Source organism: Phascolarctos cinereus, unplaced genomic scaffold (genome assembly GCF_003287225.1).
Source record: "Phascolarctos cinereus isolate Bilbo 61053 unplaced genomic scaffold, phaCin_HiC Scaffold_4;HRSCAF=312, whole genome shotgun sequence".
Lineage (NCBI taxonomy): Eukaryota > Metazoa > Chordata > Mammalia > Diprotodontia > Phascolarctidae > Phascolarctos > Phascolarctos cinereus.
In genome coordinates this window covers 568,862,787-568,877,254 of record NW_027555847.1, presented here as the reverse complement: position 1 = coordinate 568,877,254, position 14,468 = coordinate 568,862,787, and the positions used below count along the sequence as shown (strand labels likewise).

The window sequence follows — 14,468 nt, the reverse complement described above, 5'->3', positions numbered from 1 at the left end:
ACCGCTGAAATAATAATAATAGTAAGTGAGAAATTGAAACCCTAAGGAGAGCAACATGCTAGCAGAGCCACAGGCTGACTCCAGGTCCCAAATGCCAGTCCCCAGCCAGAGGATTCAGTGCCAAGGGGCTGTGTGCCAAATTATAACCAGATCTCAGCCCTGCGGTCCAAGTATTAAAGATGCCCTGAGATCTGAGTGAACCTGACTAATAGAAAACATATGGTAGGTTGTGGGGGGTTTTTTCTTTTTACTCCAGTTTCCATTTTTACTTCAGTCAGGAAAAGGGCTCCTGGAGTGCAGGGTTTGGGGTTGCCTGAGGCATGAGCTCATGTAGCCCTGATTGGAGCTTTAAATGTGAACTAGAAAGTGCAGTTTCCAGTTTCTCTGGGAGCAAATGAGGCATCAGCCTGTTGTCTTAAGCTACAAAGTCTGCTCTAGGGTTTAATATTAAAATTCTCTAGCTAACTGATCAACTTCTTCTTGCTGTCCCTGTGAGCTTAAAATTTGAGAAGTGAAACTTAACACTTCACCTCTGCAGGGGGGAGGCGGGGGAAAAGCCCTTTTTTGTCTGGTTTGTCTGAGGGTGCTCTGGATGGTATTTTGAGACTCACAGATCCACACCCCACCATCATGAAGATTTTTATGGCTCCTTTCCTTGCATTGGTTCTGTTATGCCCCAGCTGCCACAGCAAATGGACCACACACACTGCCTGCAAGGATGACAAATTGGAATTGCTTTACCAGAGTTGCGGTGAGGTCTTTAAAATCATCCATTTGTGTTTATGGCACAATTAAGGCCACCGACAGAGGAGAGTAAATTCTTGGTGGGAGGAGGGGTTGAGTACTACCACCAAACTCTTTTTTCCTACTGTCTAACACGGGCCTTGTTCCTTTGGGAGGAAAGGAAAAGGGAGATGGAAAGGAGAGAGAAATGAGAAAGAAAGAGGAGAGGGACAATGAGAAGGAATAGAGGGAAAGACAGAGAGGGAGAAAGAAAGGAAGAGGAAGGAAAGAAAAGAAAGGGGAAGAGGAGGGCAAAGAAGAGTGGAAAGGGAGGATGGAGAGAGAGAGCAGGAGAGGAGAGATCCTTTTACCCAGGAGAGCTCTCAAAGGAATAAAACTGATCTAACAAAGTATATGTTTACTAGATTGAAATAAGGAAAAGCACCCCCTACCCAGTTCAAAGACAATTTAACAACAGAAAGTGGTATAACTGTGATGTTTTTTCAAGTTTATTGGATTTGCAGTTTGTGTGAGGAAAAAAAAAAAACATGTCGTTTCTTCCTCCACATTACTAATCACTCCAAAAAGGGTAAAGGATCCTGCAGATTACTTCCCTTTTCGCTGACAATTCTGGGTCTTAAGGTAGGGCGGGATCTTAGCAGATCTTGAATCTGGCGCTTCCCCCCCCCCACGTTTGTTGGGGACTCTGAAAAGGTTAAAGAAAATCCCCTCCAGGTTGGCCTAGGTGGGAGGGAGATGACGGCCTTTCATTATACCAGCGAAACTTGGTTCTACCTAAGATGAGAGTATGCACACAGAGCAGAATGTAAGGCTTTTCTTGGCTGCCTTGGAACTCCTGGTGGAATTTGAGCCAAGTAATGAAATTCTAGTGATTCTACCATCTAAAGGACCACAGAGTCAAAGCACTTGCTGGATACTCAGGACACTTAAAGTTAAAACTACCTGTCTTTCTTTTCTTTTCCTTTTACCCCTCCCCAAAAGGAGAGGTACATTGGGTTGGTTCCACCTCACAAAAGAAATTAGAAATGTTTGAATGCCAAAATATTGCCTTCTTTGCTGCCTGACTTCATTATGGCTGTGATTACTTTGGACACTTTTACTAGGATCAGTGGAATAGGCCCCTTTCTTTTCATGTACATGAAATGACAACAAGGCTGAAAACAAATCAGCAGGCCAGAGAGTCTTTCTCTAATTCATCTTCATCTCAAAGATTCTTTTAAGCTTCCTCCTCTGTTAAATGGTGATGATAACAGCACCTACTTCACAGGGTCGTTCTGAGGACCAGATTAGATAGATAGACAGACAGATAGATAGGTAGATACATACATAGATAAAGAGATAGGATAGATAGATAGATAGATAGATAGATAGATAGATAGATAGATAGATAGATAGATAGATAGATAGGATAGATACATAGATGTATAGATACGTAGGATAGATACATAGATAAATAGATATATAGATACATATGTAGATAAATAGGCTAGATAAATACATAGATACCTAGGTGATAAATACATAGGAGAGATAGACAGACAGATAGGATAGATACATAGATAAATAGATACATACATACATACACACATCATAGATAGGTAGATACATAGATATATAGACACATAGATGATAAATACATAGATCATAAGATAGATAGATAAATGGATGGATGGAAAGATAGATGGATAGGATAGACACATAGGTAAATAGATAGATAGGATAAATATATAGGATAGATAGATACATAGATGATAGATAAATACATAGATACATAGGATAGATAGATAGAGGTAAAGCATTATGTAAATGTTAGCAATCATCAGTATTAGAATCCCATGGTTGTCCTGTTGCCCAGCCTTTGCCTTTTTATTCTCATCTCTGCCTTGTGAACGGATTCCAATAAATGCCTTGAGATATTAGGGGAAGTGGAGAAAGCAGTGTCAGCCTCACTCCTCCAAAAGGCAGACACCCACTCACCCTAGGATAAACCTTTTGGCCAACAGCAAGATGCAGTTGGGAAGCCTCCCCTTGTCAGCCAGGATCGTGGCAGGAATATGAGAGCTGAGTGGAAGGAATTTCTTTGGAAAGATGTTTCTTATGAAACAGGAGGTTTTGCCCAAGCTAGTAGATCTGAGTTGGGCAAATTTAGCCTGGGGGAGATTCTAAAGCCCTGACTACAGTACCTGTGAAGGAACTAGGGTAAAATTCATACCTTAGATTAGAAGCAAAGAAATTAGATTTGTTTCCCAGCTTGACTATATGATGCTAGGCTGATTCTTGACCACTGTATCAAGGTTTTCCGATCTTTCTAATACTGGAAGCAGTGGCAGAGTATATAGAAAGCTGGTCTCAAAACCAGTGATAATTAAATTTTATTTTATTAGCTTCCGGAAACAGTGTGGTGTAGTGAATAAGAGCTGACCTCAGAGTCAGGAATACCTCGGTTCAAGTCTCACCTCTGACACATTCTGGTGTTTAACCCTGGTATCAAACAGACTGTATGCTGCCCACAACATTTTCTAGTGTGGCCTGAACCAGATTAAAATGTAATTGGAAATATATTTAACAAAATAAACAAAAATATAATAAAACACAGATAATATTACAATTTAAAATTAAGTCAATATGGAGCCATCAGGGATTCTTATGTATGGATTAGTGGCCCGTTTTTATTTGAGTTTGACGCCATCCCTCTAGGCATTGCACTGAGACTCTAAGTCATAGAGAAGGTGTCACACCTGTATTAATAGAGGAAATTTCCTTGCTTGGTACAGATCCCTATTCCAATGAAATCACAGGCCAGTTCCTATTTCTAATAAATCCCGTAGGGTGTCAGAATACTCTTCAACTACTCTCAGTAAACTACCTCAAGATGTCTGGATTAAGATGGTAACTCAATTTCCCATTATTGAGCAAGAAATAATGAGGATAAAATCCAAGGTTTAAGAACTTTAACACCACTTCTGAGGGGAGCTGGGACTTTGTAATTGGGTTTCTCAAAGGGATAGTAATGTGCTGTGGTGCACTGGAGCCAGCTGAATAAACTCAGGAGACCTGATTGTTAAATGTTCAATATGAGCATTCACATCTCCGAAATCAGTAAATGCTACAAATTAGTGCTTGGTTTATTGTTTTGTTGACTGTCCAGACTTACAAAAATGATGGAGAAAATATTAATAATGTAGATTAAACTTAAAAGCGTGTCAGGCAAACTTTTTTTTTGAGAGCCAGTTATTAAACATTTACCTGTACAATCCTGGGTAATGGGATTATAAGGTCACAGTTTTAGCCCTGGAAAGTACCTCAGAGGCAATCAAGTCCAGCCCCCTTATTTTACAAATGAAATAGAAGCCAAATGAGGTTAAGTGACTTGTCCAAATCACACAGACTGTGTCTGAGGCATACTTTGAACCCAGGTCTTTTGACTCCCAAGCCATTGTGGCATCTTCCATTATAAATGTCAGAATCTATTCTCAATTTCTTTCTAGATTCTCCAATCCCACCTTGCCCATCTCAGCTCCGCCACTGACTCATAGGGTGACCTTGAGTAAGGGATTTCATTTCTCTCAGACTTTTCTTCATTGTTAAAAAGTTTCATTTTTAAGCCTGTTGTTAAATCATAACAAATGTTCTGTTGGTTAATATTGGTATGCTGTAAAGACCCAGCATGGGAAGTGGGGCCCAACAATGGAATTCCCAGGGACAAGAGGAAAAGGATGTGAGGTATAGCAAGACACAGGAGACAGAGGAGCCCAAAGAGATTTGGACAAAAGCACAAGGTTGTGCTGATCTAAGAAGCTGAGGGAAGAAAGGAACAATCATAGTTTATGTTTACATCTTGCTTTATGGTTAGGAAGTACTCTCACAGCTATAATCTCATTTGACCTGCCTAATTACCCAAGGAGAACAGAAACTGAAAGTATTATTGTCACTGTTTTATAAATAAGGAAACCAAAGTTCAGGGGCTAAAGGATTTGTATCAAGTTGTGCAGCAATAAATAGCAGAGCTAGGATTTGAATTCAAATCTTCTGACTCCAAATCCAATATTTTTTCCACTTTACCATATTGTCTCCCTCACAAGAGGGAGGGTTTTCTGGAAAAACACTGAAAGAGCTTGTTGTGAAAAAAGATGAAAATTATTGTCAATGTTTGATGTATTTGGGAGATAGGGGCGGAGAGAGGTAAGGTTAAACGGTGATTATGGATGTTGGTAAGGCCAATATGGTCAGTAGAAGAATAGTATGGGGCTTGGAGGCAAAGAATATGTCATGAGTACACAACAGTATTAAGGCAGGAAGAGTTTGATAAACTTCCTGATCATCTGTGTTTAGCTAATTAACAAGTAAAAGCAAGTCATGATTATAGTTACTATTATGTACAGTATTTTTATCTGATCAAAATATGGAATGATAACATTGGAGCATTTTGTGACATTTCAGTGGAAAGTATGGGCCTTGAACATAATACACTTCTTTTCCCCCTATGGTGCCTGTTCTATATCCCAAGTACTACTCAAAGAGGAAGGAAGTTTTCCAACCAATGAAATAGAAAAGAGACCATGACAACAGTTTTCTGAGGCATCAGGCATCTTCCGGTCTGGCTAAAACAAGAATTTTTCTTAACACCCTAGCTACAATCTACAAAGGGGTTTCAGCCTGCAGGAACCTACTGTCTGTTAGCAGACTGGGTGTCTCGAGGAATGCCCACCATAAATGCATGTTGACACAGGGTGGGTACTCAGATGTTCAGATGAGTTGAGGATCTCTTGAGGTGAGGAATTCTCTCCAACAATGCGGACCACAATCATTCATGCTTGCCCATCCTATGTAGCTTGTCAATGGTCTCTCAAAAATTCACCACGTAGGGCCTACCTAATGTGTTGGAGACTTTCCTAGCTTTTTCCTCACATTAGGACAGTACCAGTGGAGGGCACTACCTGTCAGAGGTTCCCAAAGTGGCCAATACCACCCCCTGGGGGCGCTGGAATGATCCAGGGGGGCAGTAGTAGCCTTGGGTACAATTAGGGGGCATTGAATAAAAATAAGAGGGAAGAGGAAGCATAAGGAAAGAAGAGAAGAAAATTTTGAAAAACCATTCGTACATGTTTTATTTGTTGTGTAGGAGAGTTAAAGTCATAGTGATCATATTATTTTCGAAATAAATACACAAAATGCAAGTTGTAACCAATCAGTAGTCAAGTTTGCCAACAAATCTTAACAAGCTAGTGTTGGCAGGTGAGCATGTTGTACATTGTTGGGAAATCCAGCATGCATCGGCAGGAATATGTGTGTGTAATGACTTGTTTACAGTACAATACTATATCGTTACATGACACAATATTGCATCATCAAAATTTCAGTGCAGGAAAAAAAACCCACAAATTTACAATAAACTACTAAATTTAAGATGTCATTTCAAAAAAATATATTTTATGTTTTTTTGAAATGACACAAATTTTTAAAAAAACAACATTAAAGGGTTAAAGAAAGTAGATTTCCAGGGAAGCATTGAGTAACTTTTTTTTTTAAAGGGGGCTGTAGGCCAAATAAGTTTGGGAACCTCTGCTAGCTGTTATTCCCATCATATGACCACCTCATCTTCTCTTCCAACCATCTCATTAGTTTTATGTTGTAGCCTGTTCACACTCACCACAAATCTTCAATTTTTCTCTGGCTGATAGTCACTGTTACATTTTCAGAGACAGTTATATTTGATTTCTCAGTGTAATTTTAGTATTGAAATAATGAGCCTTTGCTTTCATGGGAAGCTTGAGATCACTGAAAAGGCTTTGCAGTTTCCCTAAAGCAATCCATCCTACTTTCCTCCTCCTGTTCAAGTCTGGACTTAACCAACTGTCCTTCTACACTATTTCTCCAAGATACACATACTGATGGACAAATTTTATTTTGTAAACAAGGGCTTACATCGAAATGCATATTGAAATTTGGGTGAGAGACATTGTTCATCCACTTTGTCTTTCCTGTGTGGATGGACAGGCCAAACTCCTTTGAAGGATTTCACGTCTCTCTCAGAATATTTTGCAATGTTTTGTGGCTAGATGTAACCACCACAATGTCATTCACAAGCAAGACCATGTGAAGGATGCCATCATCCCCAGGGAACTGCTCTTCCATCTAAATTCTGTGCTGGATCTCCTTCATCACAATTGCAAATAAGATGAAACCTCCTCGTTTTATGCTTGACCCAATACTTATTATTGCAGCGTCATTGAACAAAATTATTTCTGTTATTATATCTTCCTAGGAATCTTGAACAATTTGCTGTATGAATGGAGACACCTTATAAACACACATACACATACTTACATGCATACACACATACATACACACACATACACTTTTAAAGGTAATGCTGCTTTGTTCTACTGAATCAAATGTGGGTTTTTTCATAATTAAGAAGTAATAAGTACAATGACATCTTCTATTCTCTATTTTGTTATTCTTATTGTTCTATTATTATTCTGTTATTATTCTATAACAACTATTGTTGTTGTTATTCAGTCATGTTCAACTCTTTGTGACCCCATTTTGGGTTTTTCTTGGCAGAGATACTGAAGTGGTTTGCCATTTCCTTCTCCAGCTCATTTTACAGATAAGGAACTGAGGCAAATAGGGTTAAGTGATTTGTCCAGGGTCACACTGCTAGTAAGTCCTAGACCAGATTTGAACTCAGGAAAATGAATCTTACTGACTCCTAGTACTCTATCCACTATACCACCTAATTGCCTATATTCTTTCTTTTAAAAAAAATTATTTTTAATTTATGGAATAAAACAAGCATTTCCATTACATAGTATAATTTTTTTTTTAAAAAAAAGATATATTCTCTATCAATTCCCGTTAATTATGAAATGGTAAAGACATGGTTCATTGTTGAATATCACCTATAAATAAAATCCTGCTTCTTCTTTAATACCCTCAATGAAAATGCATTCAATTCCTTTATAAAAGACTCATGAATGGAAGAATAGGCACATAGGGAGACATATTGATATTGTCAAATTGCCTTTTGTCTTTATTAATAAGATCTGAGATTTTTTCCCACACTTTTGGTTTCTTCCCCTGTGTTGACCTCTGAATGCCTTAGTAATTGTAATATCTCAGACCTCCTCTGATCCAGTTGCTTTTCCCCATGTTATTCCTATATTCTCTAGAAGTATATCTAGGACAGTGATGTTAGTATGTCTAGGACTGTGGTGATTACAGTATCCTTAATGGAGAAAGCATTTTGTTAAATTAGTTTTTGCAAATCTTTTCCATTTTTCTTCTATTTGTAGTCCTCTTTCTATTTTCATCCTTGAATGTCTTTGGGATGACTTTGCCTAGATAGATATCTTGCTAAGCAAGCTTTCTTTAAATTCATCTTACTCCCCACTGGTCATTTCCACTTTATGAGATTACAGTACTCCTAATTATTCATAATTCTTCTTTGAATGATTTTACAAATAGACCTACATTCTAATTCAGTATTGCCTTTGGCATCTCACTCTGTCTGCTAAGAATCAAATGTTTACTGACTTAAGATGCTTTGTGGGCTATTTAAATCTCCTTGCTGTGGCAATTAATTTCCATTGATTAAAACTCTAGATGAAATTATTATAGTTCATATCAATGTCATTTATGTTGATTATTTCTCTTTTCTTACATTTTAGTTATTTGTTTAAATAGTTCACGGTGAAGTTGTTTCAATTATGTGCTATATGTTTTTCTAATTCTTCTTGTCTTAATAATTCTGATCTTAGCTTTGATGAGTTGTTGGCCTGATTCTATACAGAGAGATACATAGGATACCTCCCACATAAATAACAAGTCTTTTCCTGCCTGTTAAAATATAGCCTAGTTCATTCTTTATTGTGCCATTTAATTCTTATGTCCAGAACCTAACAGTTCTCCGTTGTTGTTTTTTAAAGACAGTGTTCAAATCATAGAGGTCTGAGGCATCTTTGTAATCAACAAAAATCTTTGGTCTCTCACTTTCCTTCCTCCTGAACTTTATTTTCCCATATGTTTCTCCCCACCCTCACCTTTTTTCACCTTTGCATTGAAGCCACCAAAGGTCAGACTATATGTTGATTTGGTTTGGAGAGTCTTATCCAAGTTTTCATAGAATTACTCCACCTCTTTGTCCTCAGCAACCAATACTTGTGTATAAGCTCAAATTATTTTCACAGGGGCATTTTGCAGATACTTATAATTAGTTCTGCAATGCCTGATGAACAAACATCCCATGAAATAATGTTTCTGGCTGCCTCTGGGCATATAGTAAAACCCTTTCTGCCAACTCCTTTCTTTGCCTCTCCAAGGAGTACCCATGAGCCATGCTTCTACAAAGCTACAATCTCCTTCTTCCTGTCTTCATAAAAACAAATTGATACAGTTGATTATGATTCACTTTTTCCAACAATACATCCTCTTATTGGTCATCGGACAAAGATTTCATGTTTAAAGTACGATCATATTATTGTTTATTGATAATCTAGAAATCGTGTGATTCTTGACATCCTCTGCCCCTTATTTTGCTACCCTGCCACCACTGCAGAAGAAGAAAAGGGCCTCATAGGACAGAGGGTTATTGATATTTTCCTTTGTTTCATGGGTTGCCATAGCGAAAAACAAAAACATCAATCATCTGTGACCAGCTTATCAGTCATATGCCTATCCACAGTTTTCTAGGTTGGTCCTCAGAAAACAGACTTGGTCTTTTCCAATATGGTAGACAATGTCAGAGTTTACATTCCACTGCTATAGTCTTCAAAAAACAAACCAAGGTCATCTCATGTCATAATGAGGCAATGAGAGAAGGACTTTGTGGAGGTAAGAGTTAGTTAAACTCCCTCTCTGAACTTCCTTCCCCCCAACACACACACACACACACACACACACACACACACACACACACACTACTGCTCTAATTCTGGCAAGAGGGAAAGCCATTTGGCAATCTTTCACTAAGGAGTCCACTCTTACAAATCTCTTGAGGACTAGCATTAGGTTACCATCCTAGCCCACAAAAGCTCACTTAACCAATACTATACTGAAGTGTAGATACCTACTATGGAACTAATGCCACTTAGCACATTCTTTCTATCAGAAAACTTACTCCAAGATCCATCTTGAGATAACAGAAACATATCAATCATCATCATTGTTACATTTATGTGGCACTTTAAGGTTTATAAGTCACTTTACATATATTATCTCACTTGAACCTTATTATCCCTACCTTATAGATGAAGAAATGAAGCTGAGAGAAACTAAGTGACTTACCCAAGTCACTTCAAGATAAATGTCTGAGTCAGATCTTCCTGACTCCAAGTCCAGGGCTTTATCCACTATGCCACCTAGCTATATTGCCTGTCAATGCATTTCCTGTCAAGGATTCCCCTTTGTGTGGGAGACAGAGTGATGAAGTTGAAAAAGCATTGCATTTGGAGTTAGGAGCCCTGGATTTGAATTCTAGCCCTTCTACCTACCACCCCTGTGATTTGGACAAAGTATCTAGCCTCTTGGTATAATATGTTCTTCATCTGTAAAATGACAAGATTGGACTAAATGACTTCTAAGGCCCTTTCTAGATATCAAATCCTATCCAACTTCCCTTGTCTGCACCAGACTAGCAGGGATGAGGTTCCTGAAAGCAATGGAGAAGCCGGGAAGGTCCTGGCTCATCTCAGGGGTAATGATAGAGCAGGAGTATATTGGAGGCAGTTCAAACTGACTTGGAAGAGCTGATTATTAAATTTTCAGTGCGAACATTTATACCTCACCAGCCAGCAAAAACTACAAATCAGAGCTCGATTTATTATTTTGTTGCTTGTCTAGGCTTAAGAAAGGGATGGAAAAAAATGTTAATGATGCAAATTAAATTGAAAAGTTTGACATATCCTTTTTTCCCCCCAAGAGTCAGTTACTAGACATTTACCAGCACACACCCTTGTGATAGAGAAGGTTCATGGATTCCCAGAAGCTTTGGGGAGGAGATAAAGATTATAGGCATCTATATCAGTGACTTTGCTATTGTTCGGTCATTTCAGTTATGTCCAACTTTTCGTGATCCTATTTGGAGTTTTCTTGATCAAGACACTGGAGTGGTTTGCCATTTCCTTCTCTGGCTCATTTTACAGATGAGGAAACTGAGGCAAACAGAGTTAAGTGACTTGCCCAGTATCACATAGCTAGTAAGTGTCTAAGGCCAGGTTTGAACTCAGGATTTCCTGACTCCAGGTCCAGCACTCTATCCATTGCACCACATAGCTGGCCCACATCAGTGACAGGATAGGGAATTCTAATGGGGAGAAATAGCCTTTTCTATCATGAGGCAACCCTGGGTTGAAAATCACAGCAGTAGAACAAAAGCTCTGATAGTTTCTAGGCTCATAGGATTAGAACTGAAAGGAACTGCAGAGATAAGTTAGGATTAATTTACAGATGAAAAAACTGATTCCTAGAAAAGCTAAATTAGTTATCCAGGGTCACATACATCTAACCAGTAGTAAAGCTGATGTTTGGATACAGGGCTTCTGATTTCAAGTCCAATGTTTTTTTCCATTATGCCATATGTAAGGAACTTTCATAAATCAGGGAAATGAGGGACTAAAGGGAGGTAGGGCAGGTAACTGATGAACTCCTAAATACGCCATAGTTAATGCATCAGGTTGGTAAAGGGAAGGAAGATGCATGCCCTTTAAATTCTTCTTCCCAGAATGACAGAAAGTCTGAATTGGAAGGGTCTTCAGGGTCCCTCTAATTCAAGGATTCTTAACTTTTTTGAGTCATGGACCCTTTCAGCAATCAAGTGAAACATGTGGACTCCTCTTTAGAATAATGATTTTAAATGCATAAAATAAAACATAGAGGATTATAAAGGGAATCAATTATTGAAATACAATGATCAAAATATTTTTAAAACAAATTCGTGAACCCCAGATTTAGTCCCCCTATCCAGTCCAACCTGTCACCTCTACTATTTCCAATTTCCCTCTACAACACACTAGATAAGTGGTTGTTTAGTCTTTTCTTAAAGACTCCTACTAGAGGGATACCACTACTTTCCATAAAACCCCATTCTATTCTTAGATAGCTCAAATTGTTAGGAAGATTTTCCTAATAGCCAGCTAAAATCTATCTCTGCAACTTCAACTGCTTACTCCATTATAACTGAAGAGTCAAGCAGAGCAGATTTATCCTTCTTATACACAAATACCCTGAAAACATTCAGAAAATGCTCTCGTGAACAGTCTATTAGAACCCTACGATTTTTTTTTCCAGGAAAACTACTGTTTCAAGAAAACACCTTGCCCCGCTTGAATTGTGAGGTTGATTTTTTTTAACCCAAGCAGAAAATTTAACATTTATTCTTATTAAATTTCATCTTATGAATCAACCTCACATTACACCCTGGCATCCAATGTGTTCCTAGCTTTGTGTCTTCTAAAAATGCGATAAGCGTGCCATCTATCCTTTCACCCAAATCATTAATAAAAATGATTAAACAACAGATGGCCAAGGACATCTCTATGGGGAATTCCACTAAGGAGCTTCTTCCAAGCCAACATGAAGACAGTTTGACATAGTATGTAGACAGTGGACACAGAGTAGGAAAAGTTGGGTCCACTTGCTCTGGGTGTGGCTGCAGATAAATCACAACCCTGCTGGGGGAAAAGAAAAGAAAGAAAAAGAGAAAAGAAAATGAGGGGCATCTAGATGGTACAGTGGATAAAGCTCTGGCCTTGGAGTCAGGAGGACCTGAGTTCAAATTCGGCCTCAGACACATAACACTTACTAGCTGTGTGACCCTGGGCAAGTCACTTAACCCCAATTGCCTCACCAAAAAGCAAAAAAAAAAGAAAAGAAAAATGAGATTAGTTTGATGTGATCTGTTCCTGATGAAGACATACATACTGATTCTTGACCCATCTCTACAATGGGGACAATGCCTGTTGTATTTACCTCCCAGGGCCATTGTACAGTTCAGATGAGGTCACATACATGTGAATTGTTTTTATTTTAAAAGTGAAAGTGTTTTATACAAGTAACAGTCATTATGTACAGTAAGATATAAGCTCCTTGAAGGCAGAGATCATTTGGCATTTTACCTTTATGTCCCTATCACCCAGCATGTCATGTAATTTATTTGGGGGAAAGGGTTAGGAGGTGGCTTGAACCATCAGTGTGGGGAATTCTTAGTCTGAAAACTTCTTCCAGTGGTACAGATCAGCAACTTGAATATTAATATTCTTAGAGAGTTTCTTGGGTCACTGAGAAGTGATTTTTCCCATGGTCATGTAGCTAGTATATGTAAGAAGCAGGACTTTTTATCTATTTCTTCCTGACTCCAAAACCAGCCCTCTATCCATCATGCTATGCTGCCCTTTGCTTTGCATATGAGCTAATACACACATGTTGTACAAAACAACTGAACCTGAATACTAGGAAATATTTGTCAGATTCATTCAACTATTCCTGAATCTACTTCATTGTATTCTTGTCTAGTCCAGAGGTTCTCCAACTTTTTCACAAGTAGAACAGTTTAAACAAAAATTTGGCAGAACGTTAGTAGTAAAATTCTATAAAATTAGTTTTATTAATTTATTTTAAACTTGAATACATAACAAGAAAAGAAAAAGAAACATTATAAACCCAAAATAAAAGAGGAAGAAAAGCATTGACATGTGCACAGCAGGATGTGAGAGGATACAAAACATACAGCAATGAATTGCCATTTCAAGAAAGCCTGTATAATAAACACTACATGTTGTGTTCAGAACTGTCCATCTTTTCTTTGCTTCCTTATAAGTTTTCTTTTGTTCTCTGCTGTAGTTTTTATTTTGTTCTTTTTTCCCCTTCCTCCCTCCCCCCCCAAGAAGGCTATAATTAGGCACAGATATATAGATATAGATATAAATATATAGATATATACACACACACACACATATATATATATACATAAACACACAAGCATGTATATACATACATATACATACATATACTTAGATATCTATAATTATACTCATATATAGACATATACATTCATATGCATCTATGTAAGACTGTACTATACTTGTTGCTCTGTTTCTCTGTGGGTGGATAACATTTTACTTCATAAGTCCAAAGTCTTTCCATATTTTTTAAGTCTACCGACTTATCATTTTCTATATCTCAGCAATGTTCTAACCTTATACTGTCTAGTTATTTTTAATAGCCTAAAACAATATTCATTAATAGAGGTGACATATAGTGTCTTTTGATTAAATCTATTTTAGCTTTATCTTTGTCTGAGATCATGATTACTCTCCCTGCTTTTTTTTTCCCTAATAAATTCTACTCTGGATCTTTATTTTGTGTTTGTGTGTATCCCTTATTTCTTATCCCTCCTAACTCCTCTACTTTACCTCTACCCACTACCTTGCCCTCCTGTTACTTAACTTACCCCCCTTCAAAGATCCCTCCCTTATTCTCTCCCCCCTACCCTTTCCCCTTACCCTCTTATTTCTATTTGAATCTAAAAGACTTTTATAGTTTTCCAAATATATGTTATTCCCTCTTTATCCCATTCTCATTAATCTAAACAACTTTCTATATAGCCCCTCCTTATCCCATTCTCTCACCCTTTTATTTCTTTATAGATTTAGAAAACTTTTATTCTCTTCTAAATGTATGTATTGTTCTCTCTTTAACCCAGATTTGAGGTGAGTTCCCTCTAA

The 14,468-nt window shown here is 37.9% G+C and overlaps 1 protein-coding gene across 2 annotated transcripts in view; it reads left to right on the top strand.

The window, feature by feature from the left end:
- Nucleotides 1-560: 560 nt before the first annotated feature.
- LY86 (lymphocyte antigen 86) overlaps nucleotides 561-14,468 on the top strand; it is a 138,545-nt gene continuing 124,637 nt past the window's right edge. The window contains exon 1 of one of the 2 annotated variants that reach the window (XM_078153626.1): nucleotides 561-751. In XM_078153626.1, the coding sequence (XP_078009752.1) occupies nucleotides 631-751 (121 nt within the window). In that variant the 5' untranslated portion in view covers nucleotides 561-630. The remainder of the gene's footprint in view (nucleotides 752-14,468) is intronic. The other variant, XM_020973810.1, reaches the window with a different exon arrangement.